This window comes from Pseudomicrostroma glucosiphilum, assembly GCF_003144135.1.
Source record: "Pseudomicrostroma glucosiphilum strain MCA 4718 unplaced genomic scaffold BCV69scaffold_12, whole genome shotgun sequence".
Taxonomy (NCBI): Eukaryota; Fungi; Basidiomycota; class Exobasidiomycetes; order Microstromatales; family Microstromataceae; genus Microstroma; species Microstroma glucosiphilum.
Genome location: NW_020289924.1, coordinates 197,830 through 214,476, shown reverse-complemented (window position 1 = coordinate 214,476; position 16,647 = coordinate 197,830). Strand labels below are relative to the sequence as shown.

The following is a 16,647-nucleotide window of genomic DNA, read 5'->3' as shown; positions in this document are numbered from 1 at the left end:
CCACACGACTTCTCACTCCTCGGCTGGACTTGCTGCAATGTCAAAGAAGGGTCCACAAGGAGTTGCTCAGCTGGTCAAGCTGCTCGTACCGGCAGGAAAGGCCTCGGCTCAACCTCCCGTCGGACCGGCGTTGGGGGCAAAGGGAGTCAAGGCAATGGACTTTGCAAAGGCCTTGTGAGTCGAAGCTCGGATACAAGAAAGAGGCTAGTAACAATTGCGTAGAGTCTGACATTCTGTGAGCTTCCTTCGATGAATTTCTCCTGCAGTAATGAGCAGACGGCCCACCTTGAGCCGGGATTGCCAACACCGACGCTAGTGAACATCGCAGCAGATCGTACCTTTACTTTTGAGATCCGAAGTAAGTCCTGCCTCTCGAGCCTGGGCGTCTCTAATAATCTCTTCGCCGCACTTTTGCTCACTTTGTACTTTCTCTTTCCCTTTGCTCTCTCTCTCTTGTCTACTCGCAGCCCCACCCACATCTCTTCTCCTAAAGCGAGCAGCAGGTATCACCACGGGCGCAGGCAGGCCAGGCTCATCAGGTGCAGACGGAATTGCGGGTACGGTGAGCGTGAAGCACATCTACGAGATTGCAAAGATCAAGATGAAGGATGTGCCGGGAATTGATGAGGAGAAGGTAAGTCCAACAAAGCTGGGTAGAAGAGTGGCAGGCGGAAAGAGGGGGCAGACGCATGGAACTGACATTTGACTACCCTCTTCTCTTCTCTGGGCGACCTCTTTCCAGATGTGTAAGGTGATAGCTGGAAGCGCTCGTAGCATGGGCATCCGAATCGTCAGATGAAAGCGCATTTGCTTTCGAAGCACCAACTCAGATCTAGCCGCCTTCCTCAGCTTCCGAACATCCTCTATTGTACATTAGCCATTCACTACCTCTGCAAATCATTGTCGCATCTCTGATCACTGCCTTGGACGCCCTCTTTGCGACTTAAGAAGCTTGCGCTGTCACTGTACTAATGCTATAGAGTCTGTATGCATTGTAAAGCGTCCTCAAATCCTATGTCGGAGCGAGCGAGCTACTACCCGATCTCTGCTGAGCTCGAGGTCCTACCGTCCAGCCCTCACAGCACTCTTTCTGTATTCCATGCACTATTCGTCGCGAATTCTTTCGGTGCGGTCGGATTTGTCTAATAGGGACGTGAAGCGTAGGTGGGCAGATGGATTAGCTCCTCTGCTTCCCTTCCCTATCCGCAAAGATGGGGTGAAATGAGCCCCTCCCTTGGTCGTGCTGTCTGCTTTGCCTACTCACTGCTTGCCCTCTCATTGACCCTGTTAATCTCTCATCGCGCTTCATCATCATCGACTCGAATTCATCGATGCTATGTCTGATTGGCTGTAGAAGGGGTGAGGGAGAGGAATGGAGCAAGGGATTCAGCGTCAGCTGCTGGGCTCTCAAAGTCCTTGTGTGTCATGGACATCCTCTGAACTGACCTTTCCATCGTTGCGGTACCTCGCCAGTGCATTGTAGCCAGTTCCGGTGACGAAGAACATGACTCCTACGAGTCCCATTGGGATGAGTGCTTCGTATGCTGTTCAAGGCATGGGCAGGGAGAAGGGGGGCGATGAGAGTGGCAGTGTGAGCTGACAGTGCCTGCTTTTCACTTGCTAGTGCTCTACTACTCACGGACAGGCATGGTGGGGGGTGAGCGACTGGCTGGGGCGCGGTGGTAGAGTGGGATGAGGTGGGATTACAATTGCCGATGAGGATGATCCTGGATTCCTGGATTGGCGTGCGCCTGGTCCGAAGGGACGCTGTGGGCGTGGCCCGAGGGGCAGACGATGGCCGCGCGCGTGGGCGGGGGAGGGGGTGCCTGGGTGCTGCTCCAGGCCGGGGCGGGGGCAAATGCACGCACGACGCAGGATACGCTGTCCGCCTCCCAGTCGCCTGCCGCCTGGCGCCGTGGGAGGAACCCCAGCCTGTGGCCTCGCCTCGCCTGACAGATCTCACCGTCCAAATCGCCCTTCACCACGGTCCTAGACATCGACGTCCTGGGCCAGGTTCATCGGCACACACTCACCCCTGCCACATCGTACAAGCTACCTGGACAATACTACGTTCGCGTCTACGCCAACCACTTTGCTCACACGGACCCCTTTTGCTGCTACCCACGACGCGACCCCTCGAACCACTCCTTCCCATCACCGTCGCAGCACCATTCCTCCTCCTCCACTACCCACTTTTCTCGACCAGGATCTCTGCTCGCCATCACACTGGCACATCTGTGGATCCTCTGCTGGTTCCCCACGCCGAGGCAAGACCTTCTCTGCCAACGCAGCTACCCGGCACTCGGCTGATGCATCCCTGAAGGGTAGCTCATAAAGCAATCGCGGTTACCACCACAACGGCCCGCACCGAGCTCAAATAACCTCACCACGATTGAGGCACGTCATCGCGACCTTGGCTCGCCTACACCTAAGAACCTCGTTGCAATTCTGGCAACGACGTCCAGGTGCTCACACGTCCCATCTCCTAGAGCCCACTTGGGCTGCCCGCTCCGCTCGCTTGACCGGACGCGCCTTATCCAGTGTAGGACCGCACATCGCCGCTGCTGCAGTCCTCACCATCTCCGCGAGGACGGGGAAGAATGTCAACTCCTGGCCTCGCAACGGGACAAGGATCAGGTCCCAGCCTCCAGCCACCCCTTCACGACCCTTTGGCTTCTTCCAACAAGGTGACGGGAGCAGGGCTACCACGCAAGCGGGGCGCATCGGCCACGCCTGATGGCATCGCAGATAAGAGGAACAGACCCGATGATAGCAGGCCGGGACAAGGTGCTACAGACTCAGGAATGGGAAGCCCAAGCAATTCACGCGGAGATAGGCTGATGAACGAGCGCCTTTGGGGCGAAGAAGCTACAAAGTGAGTCGGGACTGAGCTGCGAAAATCAGCACATGTGTCTTGGGGGTGACAGTGCTGACATACTTCTGCTGCGACGTCGCCTCTGCCAATCCCGCCTCCGCTAACTCCTTCAGACTGGACGTGTATGTCTGGGACTATCTCACAAGAAGAGGGTTCAATGGAGCCGCAAAGACACTAGTCTCCGAGGCTCAGATGAACGAGCCGCCAGACGTACCGCTGAAGACTCCCCAAGGACTCTTGTTCGAGTGAGTGCAGCACGTCGGATTGCCAGAATGGAAGATTCCACTACTTGCGCATGCTGATCCTGCTGGACGCCTGCATCTCGCCCATCTTCCACCCTCGTAGGTACTGGGCTATCTTCTGGGATGTAGTGAGTGTAGACACTTCGATAAAGGCCGTTGTGAAGGTGTCACTCACACCACCCTATGCCTCATCTTTTCGCCCACAGTTCGCTGCTCGTTCGGGACGTGGCACTCCAGATGCTCGGGCTTATCTTGACTTTGAAGAACAACGTCAGACACAACGGCAAAGCGATAGCAACAGGCGTGGCGAGGCCGGAGAGGCTGCCGGTGTTGGAGTAGGCTCCTCGACCGAGATCGGTCGTTTCCCCTCGATGGTCATGGGCAATGGCTCCGGCACTCAGACCGACGGCTTAGCGGCTCCCGCTGCCCTCGCTGTTCAGCAGAGGGCGGCAATGGCCAACACGTTCAACAATGGCGCAGCACCAGGAGCAGCTCAACCCATGGGACCCGCAATCACCATTGCAAACCTACCACAGCAGCAACAGCAGCAGATCCTGCTACAGGTCGCTCGCCAACGCGGAATTCCCATCGAAGAAGTGCGGCAGTACAGTCCGGCAATGCGCCAGTCTTTACTCAACTCTGCCATGCAGCAGTCGCAGCAGCAAAACCAACAGCATTTGCAAGGTCAGCCGCCACAAAATGCTCAGACACAGCAGCAGTCACAACAATTACAGCACGGGCAGCCGATCATATTTGCTCCCGGAGGTCCTGGAAGTCAACCTATGAGAATTGCCCCCGGCCATCCTCAATATGAGCAAGTCTTTCAGAGCAGACTGGCCCAGCAAAAGGCTCTACAGGCCCAACTGGGAAATCGACCACCTTCTCGAGGCCCTCAGGTAGGTGGCCCTCCGGCAGCTTTGACAGCTCAGGGTCCCAATAGAGTCAGCATGCTCCCACCAGGAGCTATCGGCTCGCCGGCAGCTGCATTACAGCCTGCGACTCCTAGTGCTGGTCCTGCCCAAGTGGGAACGCCAGGCGCAGGCGGGGTGCAAGATGCTGGAAGGCAGCAGTTGGCCCCACAGATGCAACAGCAGCAGCAGCCGGTAGGCGGCGCGTTCCAAGGAGCAGGAGGACCACTGCAACAGCCGCAACAGCAGCAGCAGCAACCTTCGACTCCTGGAGGCGGCACGGCTCCCCTCGGCACTGCAAGGGCGGAGCTCCCGCCTCAGGCCATGTTGCCAGAGCATCTTCGGAACAAGCCTGTTCTCAATGCAGCGCAGCACAGTGCTCTGATCTCTCAACTCCAGCAACTGCATGAGAATATACGCCAGGAAGGGTCAAAAGCTCAATTCGCCCCGAATCAGATGATGGCGCAGCAATTCTTCCAGAATGCGAGCTCGCTGCAAGCAAAGGCACAGCATCTTCAAGAAATTCTCAAAGTTCAGCCTCTACTGCAGCAAGCTGCCGCCTCCTTTGCACAGCAGCAGGCACAAGCGAGGAATGCAGGGTCTACGCCCGGGGGACCTGGTGCCACAGCCAATTCGGGTCAAATGAACCCACCTTCAACTACGCCGCTGATGCAGAATGGCGTGCTGATTCCTCAGCAACGGACTCAGTTGTTGTCCCAGCAGCAGCAACAGCAGCAAGGATTGTCCGGCCGTCAGGACGTTCCTGGCATGAACGGACAGCTACAAGTCGGTCAGGTGGGACATCAGCGACCGCAGACGGGCGATCAACAGTCACAAATGGGAACGCAGATGTCGGGCGGTCAGCAACAGCAGACGCCGTTCCAGCAAGGGATGGCAGGCGGCCCTCATCAGGGCGGTGGCACGGGAGATTACACTTCCGTCGAGCAACCACGCTCTCATGCTGTGCAGTTCACCGGTAACCCTTTCGGTCGACCCGGAGGTATGCAGGGCCAGCCTACGGGCCCACAGCAGTTCGGTATGAACCGTGGGTTGGGCAACAACGAGGACCAATCCCATCATGCTATGCAGCAATACGGTACCCATGGCGCAGCGGGCCTCGGACGCCCAGCTTTGGCGCGATCCGCATCAAATGCAATGGGCGCCGGGCCTTCAACCTCCAGTCCTAGCCCCAGAAATCCATCTGTCGGCAATGGCTTGCAGGGAAACAATGCCAAGCCCCCGGCCTCTGCAAATTCTCCCGCTGCAATGATCCCCAGTACCCCCAAGCAAGCTGCTGCCGAAGTGAAGAAAAAGAAAGAGCCAAACAAGGCAAATCGAAAGAACTCGAAAGCTGTCAAGACACCTCAGCTGGGCCACGCTCTTGTTCCGTCGGGCAACGGCGGGGATGCTTCGACACCCGGTGGTGGCGGTCAAGGGGCAAGCGCCGGCGGTGGCAGTGGCGGTGCGCCGCAGACGCCTTCCAGCAACCAACCGACACCGAGAGTGGAGCATCAACAAATCAACAAGGCACAACAACCGCCCCCAAGTCGCAGTGGTACCGGTGGCGGTGGAAACGAAAGTGGCAGCGGAGATATCAATGGCAGCGCCAACCATTCCATGGACTCGCAACAGCCTTCTGGTCTGACCAGCTCTGCCTCGATGACAAACTTCGACGCATTTGCTCCATCTTTGGACGGGCTAGGCGTATCCGGAGCGGGCGTCGGAGCTGGCTCGACTAGCAACGCCGATGCCTCAAATCAGAGGGGAAGCACAGACGCTGGCCTGAGCAATGAAGACTTCTCGAGCCTCTTTGCCTCGAATGAGTTCTTTGACTTTGATGCTGGAGGATCGAGTAGTGGAGGAGGGCCCAATGGAGGCAATGGCGGAACTGGCAACTTCGATTGGGATATTAGCAGTCTTTCGGGAATGTTTGGAAACGAAATGGCTGGTGGATCTTGAGCTGCGATGGGATAAGGAAGACGAAAAGGTGTCCCACAAGGATGCGATTACCTTTTAAGAGGTTGCACACAAGTGCAGATGCTACGTTTGGACGACATCGATGCATTACGATGTTGACGCCTACCCAAAAACAACAGGGGCTTCATACACGCTGTTTCCCCCCACCCCTGGCCCTCTACTACGGCTCGTTAGTCCGCCCCGTTCCCCCATTCTTTCATGTTGTACCGCTAGCAGTGCTAGGAAGAAAGTCCACGTCACTTCCCCTTTCCCCCCCCCCTCCTCTCTGTATCTCCCTCTTCTTCGCTCCTTCGCTCCTTCTACCTACCACCTTGAAGGCTTCTTCTTTCATCTTGCGCTACCCTCCCCTTGCCTATCTTGCTTGCTGGCTTGCGCTGCACCGCGCTGCGCTGCGCTGCGATGTTCCTTTGCTTTTTTCTTCCTCGCTTCTCTTACGTCACTATATCGTTTTGTGCTACCAGTCTGACTTGTTTCTTTGGTTCAACGTGGTACAGACGGAGAGAGGGAGGAGGAGGGAGCATCGATATCGGCACTGCGAGGGGATTGGACTGCTGTGCGATGAGATTCTGTGCTGTGCGTCTACACCTGCTTATGGACTGAGCTATCCGAGTATGACTGAGCATGACCGCGTCTTGTCCTATGCTCAGTGCTGAGTTCCTGGCTGAGCGGGCGGGCGAAGCGAATATTTCTGCCGATTTGGAAGCGAGTCAGAAGTCGGACTGCAAGTCCGAGGTCGGAGTCGGATCGGAAAATTGCTTGCTTGCAGGTGGCTTTCGATTGATGCTTTGCCCCTGCAGCTTGCCAAGACCCAAGGCCCATCATCAATCAGTGAGTGCTTTTTCTTTCCTTTTGGGCCAAGCGGATTGACACTGACTGGCTCTTGACTCGATTCGATCCGATGTAATTTGAGTCGCAGAAGGGTGGAGGGAAGTGCGGAGAGTGGGAAGCTCAGCCATGCGCCATGCCTCGCTCAGTTCTTCCTGCTCGACGGTGAACAAGTGACAGTCTATTCGTCGATTTGAGAGATGAGGAAGGAGTGCTCAGTCGAGTCATCCTCATCAGTCTTTCTACCGCGTAAGGCGATGAGATTGAGTGCACAATGCTTGGCACGGTCGGACCTCTCCTTCAAGGCTGTTATGACAGATGTGTGACTGATCTGAAATCCGGAAAGACGTAGTGATGAAGTTGCTGGTGAGGAATGTATAAGGTCCAGAGAAGCATGTATTCTAATTTCCTTCACTCGCTTGTAAACACCTCACACACATCGTCCGCGACTTGCTTCCTCCCTATCGACCATATTGCTTCCACCAAAATGTCTTCGACAAACACCAGCAACAACCCCAATCCCTCTCCTCCTTCCCCCTCTACTTCTTGCTCTCGGACAGAGGCCAAGAAGAAGTTCACCTCGCCCCTGCAAGGCCTCTTTCGCACGAAGAAGAGTCCCTCTCCCCCTGCGACGCAGCAGAAGAATGCCCCACGTTCCTCCCTCGATTCTGAAGTGACACTGCTCGACACCAAGAAAAGCTCCAAATCCAAGTCTGAGGTTCGTACCACTGAGAGTGAGAGCGAGATCGAAATCGAAATCGAGAGGAAGGACAGATACAGCAGGCGCTGTGGCAGTGGCAGCGGCAGCGGCACTCGCAATCGTACGGCAGAGGTGCCGACTATGGCGGGCTGGGGACTCGAGGTAGGCTGGGGCCTGCTGGCTCGTGGAGCAGCAGAAGATCTCTGCATCCCCACGTACGGGTCCGTTTATGCGCACACCTTTGTCCTGGGTAGAGCGACAGTGGGACTGACTACAACTCGTTCCTCTTACGACAATGCTTTATCTCCCTCAACATCATCATCTTCCTCACCTTCGTCGGCTATGCGCGATTTGCAGGAGGAGAAGAAGGACTACAAGGCACCGCGCCCACCTATGAATTTCCACTGAGAGGATCAGGTCGTACAAGACTACCTCGACTTCCAGGAAGATCCTTCATCGATCTCATGACCGCCAACAGCAGCTCCGACTTGGAGCAGCTCGTCTACGATGCCGTACTTCTAGAGGCCTCGTGAAACTGTTCGCAACGTGAACAGCTCGGCTCCTACTGGGGCGCACCATTGGTGTACCACAGTCATGCCCCACACATGGATCGGCCAGTCGCCGTCGTGGCCGCGAGAGAGGCAGCTGCTTCTGCTCAGTCTCTTTCTCAAGCCTCACCACGCTTGGTCAATCACCTCGTTGCGATACTGCGTACTTGGCAGGGCCTTACTCTTGCAAATGTTTTCCATCGACGCAGTATCGATCTTAGCGTTGGGACGCCTGTCCTGTGTGTGTCGCTATAGTATATAGCAATGGAACCCTTTGAGCTTAGCTCTGATAATCTCTGTGCTCCGAGTTTCGGCAGGGATACCATGAGTTGGAAACGGCAGAAGATATATCTCCCCACTCGGCCTTCCTCTAATTTCATCAATCGATCCCGACAGTCCGAGCCCAGGCGGGTCCGTTCCCGAATTAGTGACTCTGTTCCCCGCATTGTTCATGTGCGGAACATGTATTGCGCAGGCTCAGCCCTATTCTCGTCGATTACATTCGTCTCTCTCTCTCTCTCTCTTTCTCCGCTTTGCGTTCGGGTCTGCCGGCCGAAGGAGTGAGAACCCGTACTGTTGCGTGACTCATTTTCCTTCGGGCTAAGCTCAACCCTTTTCCATTGTCAGTGCTCAGTTCAAGTCTGTTGGTCCGACCAAGAAGCGAGATCTGATCGGCGCGCGCGTCTGTCGTGCAGGTGTCAGATGCAGTGCCTGACTGGGAGACGCTTGACGCTTGCTCGCTTCTGAGAAGATGCCGCTGATGCCGCCGAGCAACGTGACGACGGAAGCAGGAAGGGGGAGAACAGACCGAGCGAGCGGTAGACTAAGCGACAGAGGGTTGAGTCATAGCGGGGCTGTTTGCAGTGGGGAGTCATAGGGGACGTGAGAGGGGTACAAGAAGGAGTGTGATACTTTGGGGATCAGAACATCCCCCACTTCAGCTCATTACTGCATTTCTGTTGAATAACACCAACTACGACAATCGTCAGCATCACCACCACCACCATTACTCTCCCCCTCTGTCAAGAACCTACTACCGCTACTACTACCTCCACCATGAGCACCAACACTACCATGACCACCATGACTGGTCCCACCGTAGAGGCCTCTCAGCCCATCGTTACCAACCCAAGTCCACCCTACGAGATGCCAAAGAAGTCCTTTGCCCTCCGTAAGCTCATCCCTCAGAAGCTCACTTCTCCACCTTCCTACGACGAAGTATATGGAGAGGCATACCAGTATGTCCCGTCTACAACGACAATAGAGACTCAAGTCACTACGACTACCAGTTCGAGTCCTGGGCAGAGCTACGGGCCAGTAGTAACGCCCTTTGTCAAGTCAAAGAAGAGCAGCAAGCCCTCCGAAACCATCGTCCGTCGTGAAATCAACTGGGCCGGCTGGCAGTCGCTCTTGCCTGGCGTCAAGAGCGGGAACAGGTCCTCCAGGCCAAAGTCGTACTCCTGGGAAGCCGCTGCACTTGCGCGTGTGTGAACGAGACGGGGAAGTTCTACCACTTTCGCGACAAGATCGCATCTCCTTACCTAGGTTGCAAGACCTGACTGCGACCCATCGCACAATGTCAGACTGAATAGTAGCTGGCACCGGCTCCTCGCAGAGCGAGGTACCACCCTCGTGCTTCCTCGATACCGAGGCTCTCCTTGACTCAGAAGCTCAAACACAGCAGTCAAGATTCGTAGACCATGCATCAAGCCATGCAAGCAGCAAGCTCCCTTCCACGTGCTCAACGAGCTCGGTGACCTTCTCGAAGGGTAGGAGAGCAGCCGACATTGCAAGGCCACTAAAGGAGGATTCATAGCTCGCTTGCGTTCCTCTTGACCGCCTTTCATCCCGTTCAGGAGCCTCATTCCGCCAGCTAGCTATCGAATCGCATTGTCCTGTAGTGTATCCCCAGTGACCGTGTAATAAATTATGATCTGGCAATGTACCTGTTGTGCTAGTCTTCGAGTTCGCCCATGGCAGGTCCCGGTCCTGGTCCCTTTGCGTCGTGCCCCTTCTCCTGCTTGCTGACTTCGACCTCCCCACCTACGAGCGCACTGCGCTTCTCGTCCTCGACCCCCGTTCCTGTCATCGTCGTCGGCTTGTCGGCAGACTCACTTTGTCCCTGTCGCGATGTCGCCTCCTCACTAGTGCTCAAATCCGCACTCCCACTCCCACTTTCATCTACATCCTCTTCTTCACTCCATTCGTCTTCCTCTTCGGCGCTTCGTCGCTTCAATGGCTCCAGCGGTAGATCAGCAATGCAAGGAGCCGCTTTCCTCGAGAGGAGACTTCCGTCTATGAACCCTTTGAGGGTCGGGATTGCTACTGTGAACCAGACGAGTAGAGTGATGATCACGAGGATTGTGTATACGATCTTGAGCGCGAGGGAGGAGAGGACGAGGGCGAGACGACCGGTGCAAATTGCGAGGGAGCCGAGGGGGAAGGTTGCGCCCCACCCTGGGAATGAGATCAGAGGAAGAGGTTGGTAGGTCAGCGCCTAGTCGCAGTCTTTGATCCGCTTCCAGCCGCTCTATGCTGCACTCACAGCCCATATTGAACGTCAGCTTACCCCTCCTCGTCTCCCGTACGACAGTCATAATGCCAAGGGCCATCCACCACATCCCAAAGGCCCACAGCATCAGAGCGCCGAGCAGCCCAGCGGCAAACAAAGCTTGCCCAACGGGAAAGCCCAACTGGCTGGCACCTGCGTATGTCAGCTGATTGCCCACGGAAGAGGCCTCAGAGGATGGTAGGGCGGAAATAGTTGGGAAGAGCCGGTAGGCTACGAGACCCAAGTGGAGAAGAGCTTCTCCCCCTTGACCTGCTGGACCAAGAGGGAGGAAGACGCTGATGATCACCTCCCTAGGAGGCTGTTTGAAGAGAAGGACTGGGTTGCCAAAGGAGAAAGAGGCATCAGCGTTAGAGTGATGACTTCTGCAAGACAGGCTTGCTTACTTACGCCGTTGAAAGTACAGCACCAGAATCAGTAGCGCCAGGGGCAAGCCGACGCCCAGGACTAGATAACTGACGATGACAATGGTAAATGCGTAGGTTGGGTACACATCCATGAGAGCCTCGGCGATTACCGCTCCGACAGCTGCTACCGTGATGGGAGGAACGATTGGAAGCAGCAATGCGGCAGTTGTGGACGAGAACGAGTGGCTCTGATACGTCGTGACCATGAATGGAACCCCTACGGCGGTCATCAGGGAGATGACTGTAGCAATCCACCAGAGCACAGAAGCTGCCATGGCGTAGCTGTGGCCTAGTCCAAATTCCACTGTTCCCAGCTGAGCGATGTTGGAGATGATGACAATCATACCCATGGGAAAGGTGCCGAGGAACATGCTCTTCTGAGGATGTTTGATGGTCAAGGGGAGTACTTGAGGGAAGAGGATGTAGCGCGTGAGGAAAGCGGCGGTGAAGAGGAGAAAGCTGAGAAGGGAGGATGACAGAACAACCCAATCATATCAGTACCGCAATAGCGACCTTCCACTCTGACCCAGGCTCACATTACGATATCTGCCAGGAGATACACCAAGGCGACCCATCTGAAACCACTGTGTGTTGCAGACCATGGCAGAAGGTTGACCAGTGTAGCGATCACACCCGTTCCCATCGTCACCGCGAACCAAGACGGAGTGAAATGCAGCACTCTTTCTCGGATACCGCGGGCTGCCCGAGTCGCAGTATCAGGATGCGGATCAGGCCGCCGTTTTGGGCGTGTCCTGACAGGCTCTCCTTTCTTCGGCCCAGGTGAGGCTGCATCGCCCCCTCTTTGCATGCGCCGCCTGGGTGTCTTGCGAGGCGCAAAGTCACCTTGGAGAAAGAGACGCTCTTCTTGATCTTCCGTAGTCAGATTGGGTACATCTCGTCTTTGCGGAGCGGATGACCCGGGCAAGGATGAGGCGGGGCTGTCGTCAAGACCATTGCCGACATGATGGTGGTGGTGGTGAGAGATGTGGGTGGGCGCAGGCAGAGCAACGCCCTCCATGGCATCTAGTCCTGCTGGAACGTAGCCACTACGTGATCCAGAGTGATCCATACGAGGACGCAATGGTAGAGCGAGGAGGGTACGATGCCCCGGAAGATGCGGGAGTGAGGCTGACTGGGGTGACCGGCGTACGAGGGGCAACGGAAAGGGCGGAAATGAATTTGGCGATGCGTCGGTGCTTGTTTGCGCCACGCGAGCAGCACAAAGCAACAACCGAGGCCGCCGCCGCTCCCGCTCCGCCTCGCGCCCGAAATTCGCGCAGGTGTTGGACTCGATACAAGTCAAACATACCATCATACAATACCCCTGTGTGCATCGTCCTGTGTGACCTTGACACTCCTCGCATCTCTCCTTCTCTCTGCTCGCTGCCATACCGGACACGATATCAGCTTACCGCGGGTCGTCATTGGCAGCTAGCCTGCACGCCCTGCCACGTGCCTGCACACTTCCAAGTGCATCACAGGGCTGGAGAGGGGTAGCCTGCTCTGACCTACAATGGACCGTCATGAGGGCATATATAAGCCAGGCGAGTCGTCAAAGTCTGTCAACTCTCAGTCACAGGGTGGAAGTACTCCACGAGTCGGGCCACAACATCAGCTCTCACCCAAATCCAACGCCGACAACAGCGGGGTAGAGGCAGATTCGAGCATCGTCTCCGGAAGATCCAGCGGCGACTATTCCTACGATGACGAAGATGACGATATACCCGATTCCGAGCTCAACGAGCTGGAGACTTCCATGAGGCAAAGCCAGAGCATTGATGACTTTGCCCGCCTCATCACCGAATTCCGTCAAGAGAGGAGGAGGAGAAGCCTTGAGCCTCGCTCGCCTCAAATGCAGCGGCGGAGTCAGCAGCTAGAGGTACCCAATGGCACCCCAGGAGGTAGCAGCTTCCTCGGTCATCTCTTGCAAAATGACTCGAGGAAGAGTAGGAAAGGCGATGCAAGACGGAGAAGCAGGACTCTAAGTCAAGCAGGGAGTGAAGAGGGAGGGGCTAGTCCAAGGAGAAGCTTGGACGTTTCAGATGCAATCAGTGTAGCAAGCAGCAGAAGAGATTCATGGAGGCCGTCAGATCGCTGTACCTGCTGCTGTGGCCTGGAAAGCTGCGAGCGTGCGACGAGAGCAACTACAGAGTGGGCGGACATGGAGCAGGATCTCAAGCTTGCAGCTGGTGAGTGGGAGTCCGCGATGAAGCTCAATAGCCTAAGGATGTACTGATCCCCCTTTTTTTTTGCCTCACTACTGCCTTCAGAAATCGGACAGGCACTGCTACGGCGCAATGATGTCCTTGCAGAGACAGCGACAGCTCAAGATACTCGGCATGCTAGCCAAGTAGACTCACTGATGAGGCGGCTCACGAAGAGCATCAAAGAATCCGACGCAATGAGTAAAGAGCTCGAGCAGACGAGTATGAATCTAGAAGCAGCAGATAGCAGCAATAGAGCTCTGCTCTCCGAGCTGGAAGAAAGTCGGAGAGACCTGGCAAAGATCAAGACAGAGAGAGCCAGGCTGGTAGCCATGGAGGAGCGCTCCCAGAAGATCTCAAAGTGGCTTGAGGATGCTCGACAAGAAGTGCAAGTCGAAAGAAGGAAAACCGCTGCTGCAGAGGCTAGGGCCAAACGCTCAGCAGAAAAGGTAGCAAGTCTGAGTGAGAGCATTAAGCAAGCTGCAAGCGCTTCCAAGACCGAGGCGAGCAGCATGGAGGCCTTAATGAGGGCAAGGGCTCGATTGAGGCAAGAGACTCTGGATGCTACTTCCGAATCATCTCAAGCGCAGCAGGATGATACCCTCAAGACGCTTGAGGGGTTGGCTATGGAGAACGAGGCTCTGCAACGTCAGGTGGAGCAGACGACGCTACTGCTCCAGGTCGCGAATGAAGAGATCTCGACGATGCGCGAGGCAGAGCCCACACGCCCGACTCATACCCGCACAATGAGCAGGAGGCACAGGTCCTATGGCTTTAGCGACGCATACAGAGGACCCTCCTCTGGTGCTACGCACAAGACCGGCGAAGGCGGCTCCGAGGAAGGCGATGAGGAAGTTCACTCTCGTCTCATCCACTCTCCCCAGCCGACTACTCCAAATATGGCGGAGGAGCTTTGCGGCGAAGGTGAAGAACTGTTCGCCAGCCAGCAAGCTGCCCGTCGTTCCCTGTCAATGCCACCGCGAGCACCTAGCCGCGGGTCTGCTATCAGCGTCCCGCCTTTCGAGAACCCGGCAGCCGATCAGAGATACAGTCCTCGACCTCCTCACGCCCTCCTTCTCTCTCCCAACCTACCGCATAGCGAGCTGCCTCCTTCCGGAAGGATAACGCCGACTTCCTCGAGCTCGGAAGCCCAGAGGATTCGAGCGGCCTACATGGCTAGCGCAGCCGGAGCGTCCTCCACGACTTCAGTCGAGGAGACCGTTGCATCTGCCTCACAGCCTTCGCAGCCGAGACGAGAGACTCGGACAAATCAGCTGGTTACGCTTCTTGATTACGTTCAAAGACTCGTCAGCCGTCTCAGCAATGCGGACGTCGACACAATGGCGAAGCGATTGCAGCGGCAGCATCTCGCCGGAGACGTGGGTCATCTATCCAGGGTGACAATCAATGCAATCACAAGGGACGCCGAAGGCATGAGGGAGCACTTCAGGAAGCTTATTGAGGCAGAAGCTCGAAGTGCCCAGGCTACGCTTGGCAAAGACGATGTCTCGCTCCATTCAGCCGGCGATAACGCGGCCGCGGTGGAATCACTCGTGTCGAGGAAGGAATTCTTCGCTCTGATCAAGCTGCTGCGAGACACGCTTTTCGAGGCTGCTAAGCTTCGCAATGCGATCAACGAGGTGCAACTGGCTCCTGGCAATGCGGCGAAGATCCTGCAAGAGCAGCTCGGCGCAGCCACTCCTCAAGAGGACAAGGGAATGGGAGCATGGCTAGGTGGATTGCTGAGGGGTGTAGCAGGAGGTGCGGTGCCGGCCTCCGCGGGGAGTGGAAGCGCAGTCACTGCACCAGGTACAAATCCTGCCCCAGTGGTATCTCCAGGCCCTGCTCCCAGTGCTTCCGCCGTCGGTGCAGCAGGCAGTAGACCCGCTCTCGGCCGTGCCGTCAGTCGTGGAGGAAGCTCTGCACCCAATCCTGGCGCAGCTCGACCTGCTTCAAGGGCTTCCGCTGCCGTGCTCTCATCAACTGTTGCTGTAGAGTACAAGGTCACGCGAGCGTCTAGTGCTGCCCCTCACACCCATAGCATGGACTCATCTGGCCTCGAGACTCATTCTCCACAACAGCCGTCTCCTGCTCCGGTAGGAGGAGCAGAAGCCCGACCACAGGTCGGCCGTGCTGGCAGCGGACTGTCCAAAATGCAAAGCCGTAATCTGAACGGTCTCTTTGCTGGAGCGCCTGCCGATGGTTGGGCCATGGTCAACCCGAGATTATCTGCTGTGCCGGCGCGGTACAACAGTCAGCAGCCGGCAACGTCTACTTTGGGAGGCATGAGGCCCATGCAGGGTGTACAGGACATACATCGACCCTTGTCGAGAATCGTCGACGATGATGAGGTTAGCATCCGCCAGAGCAAGCCAGCCTGGGAAGGTGACGCAGCTGCTGGTGGCTCGGACGACGAACAAAGCGGGACCAAAGCAGTGGTGCGACCCAAAGGTCTTCGACCGAGGGGTCTGTCGGACAGCTCTATTCGCTCCACATTCATTGACCACGAGAATGACTCGAAGAACCCGATGGACAGCCGCAATGTTGGTCTGGGCATCGCCTCTGCAACAAGCAAGCGGACATCCCCGGCTGCGAGGATCATGAATCGCTCGACGTTGGCATTGCAGCCAGCAGCCGTGATAGATTCCTCCGCCAGTCTGGAAGCTGCTCTTGGGAAGCCAAGTAGTCAGGCTGATCCCCAAGCTCAACAGCGCACTCGCAGTGGCGGAGGTGGATTCCTTGCAGGGCTTGGAAGTACTTTGGGCTTGACAAGGCAGCCATCGCATTCAGCATTGAGCCGTGCCGCTGCTACTGCTCCGACTGCGACGACAGCCTTGCCTGCCACTGCATCGTCATCCAAGCAAGACATGCTCGAGATACCGACTCCAGCCCTCTCCAGCGTAAGCGCCGTGGCCGTGCCTGCTCGTCCGTCAAAGGAGCGCAGCGCCACTGGCCCTCTGCTCTCGCCTTACGGCACATCTCCCGCTGCTGCTGCAATGGCAGCTGCCATTTCCCCATCTGGGAGGAGCGCGAGTGGATCAACGGCTTCTTCCTCTGCAGTGGGTCGAGAGACAAGCTCCGATAGGGATCGGGACCGAGAGCGGGATCGCGATCGACCTCTGGCGAGCGTGTTGGCCTACAGTCGCATGATGGGAAGTGGTTCTTCGAAGTGGGGTGGCGAATGAGCGGCACAGTGATCCTTTCATATCTTCCTATCTTTATGCCAAATTCTGATCCCAACTGGGGCATCTCGACGTTGCTTGCTGTGCTCGTACCATACCTTATAATAATTCCAGAGCATCTTGGCGTCATACGCGCCACGCTCCCGCCAGAAGTTGCTCCACCGCGCGCTGGCTGAGAAACCCAGCAAGAATTTGACCAGGTCGGGGCCT

At 56.5% G+C, this 16,647-nt stretch overlaps 6 protein-coding genes across 6 annotated transcripts; 4 read left to right on the top strand and 2 right to left on the bottom strand.

Moving 5' to 3' along the window:
• The first annotated feature begins 3 nt into the window (after nt 1–3).
• Nucleotides 4–865, top strand: BCV69DRAFT_284338 (hypothetical protein). Its single transcript, XM_025493006.1, has 3 exons — nt 4–174; nt 267–358; nt 468–865. Exons 1-3 carry the CDS (start codon nt 38–40, stop codon nt 704–706), a joined length of 468 nt encoding a protein of 155 aa, XP_025346340.1. The 5' UTR covers nt 4–37; the 3' UTR covers nt 707–865.
• On the bottom strand, nt 592–1,649 carry BCV69DRAFT_313935 (hypothetical protein; the record flags this gene model as incomplete). Its single annotated transcript, XM_025495074.1, has 4 exons — nt 592–1,142; nt 1,265–1,348; nt 1,447–1,544; nt 1,640–1,649. 4 exons carry the CDS (start codon nt 1,647–1,649, stop codon nt 1,077–1,079), a joined length of 258 nt encoding a protein of 85 aa, XP_025346339.1. The 3' UTR covers nt 592–1,076.
• An 812-nt stretch (nt 1,650–2,461) lies between these two features.
• BCV69DRAFT_46651 (hypothetical protein) lies at nt 2,462–6,304 on the top strand. Its single transcript, XM_025495303.1, has 4 exons — nt 2,462–2,875; nt 2,989–3,120; nt 3,221–3,245; nt 3,324–6,304. The coding sequence occupies exons 1-4, from the start codon at nt 2,601–2,603 to the stop codon at nt 5,982–5,984; spliced, it is 3,093 nt and encodes a 1,030-aa protein (XP_025346338.1). The 5' UTR covers nt 2,462–2,600; the 3' UTR covers nt 5,985–6,304.
• A 440-nt stretch (nt 6,305–6,744) lies between these two features.
• Nucleotides 6,745–8,031, top strand: BCV69DRAFT_313933 (hypothetical protein). Its single transcript, XM_025495073.1, has 2 exons — nt 6,745–6,830; nt 6,913–8,031. Exon 2 carries the CDS (start codon nt 7,201–7,203, stop codon nt 7,933–7,935), a length of 735 nt encoding a protein of 244 aa, XP_025346337.1. The 5' UTR covers nt 6,745–6,830; nt 6,913–7,200; the 3' UTR covers nt 7,936–8,031.
• A 1,560-nt stretch (nt 8,032–9,591) lies between these two features.
• BCV69DRAFT_303559 (hypothetical protein) lies at nt 9,592–11,859 on the bottom strand (the record flags this gene model as incomplete). Its single annotated transcript, XM_025494648.1, has 4 exons — nt 9,592–10,532; nt 10,621–10,962; nt 11,035–11,510; nt 11,588–11,859. The coding sequence occupies 4 exons, from the start codon at nt 11,857–11,859 to the stop codon at nt 10,030–10,032; spliced, it is 1,593 nt and encodes a 530-aa protein (XP_025346336.1). The 3' UTR covers nt 9,592–10,029.
• Nucleotides 11,860–12,357: 498 nt separating this feature from the next.
• On the top strand, nt 12,358–16,620 carry BCV69DRAFT_313930 (hypothetical protein). The gene is made up of 2 exons (XM_025495072.1): nt 12,358–13,240; nt 13,322–16,620. Exons 1-2 carry the CDS (start codon nt 12,565–12,567, stop codon nt 16,438–16,440), a joined length of 3,795 nt encoding a protein of 1,264 aa, XP_025346335.1. The 5' UTR covers nt 12,358–12,564; the 3' UTR covers nt 16,441–16,620.
• Nucleotides 16,621–16,647: the final 27 nt, after the last annotated feature.

Bases quoted from the DNA above. Each gene is read 5' to 3' on its own strand.
- BCV69DRAFT_284338 (XM_025493006.1), top strand. From the start codon at position 38: ATGTCAAAGAAGGGTCCACAAGGAGTTGCTCAGCTGGTCAAGCTGCTC. The intron at 175-266 runs GTGAGTCGAAGC...TTTCTCCTGCAG, and splicing joins ATGGACTTTGCAAAGGCCTT to TAATGAGCAGACGGCCCACC. The intron at 359-467 runs GTAAGTCCTGCC...GTCTACTCGCAG, and splicing joins CTTTACTTTTGAGATCCGAA to CCCCACCCACATCTCTTCTC.
- BCV69DRAFT_46651 (XM_025495303.1), top strand. From the start codon at position 2,601: ATGTCAACTCCTGGCCTCGCAACGGGACAAGGATCAGGTCCCAGCCTC. The intron at 2,876-2,988 runs GTGAGTCGGGAC...TAACTCCTTCAG, and splicing joins TGGGGCGAAGAAGCTACAAA to ACTGGACGTGTATGTCTGGG. The intron at 3,246-3,323 runs GTGAGTGTAGAC...TTTCGCCCACAG, and splicing joins GGGCTATCTTCTGGGATGTA to TTCGCTGCTCGTTCGGGACG.
- BCV69DRAFT_313933 (XM_025495073.1), top strand. From the start codon at position 7,201: ATGTATAAGGTCCAGAGAAGCATGTATTCTAATTTCCTTCACTCGCTT.
- BCV69DRAFT_313930 (XM_025495072.1), top strand. From the start codon at position 12,565: ATGGACCGTCATGAGGGCATATATAAGCCAGGCGAGTCGTCAAAGTCT. The intron at 13,241-13,321 runs GTGAGTGGGAGT...TACTGCCTTCAG, and splicing joins GGATCTCAAGCTTGCAGCTG to AAATCGGACAGGCACTGCTA.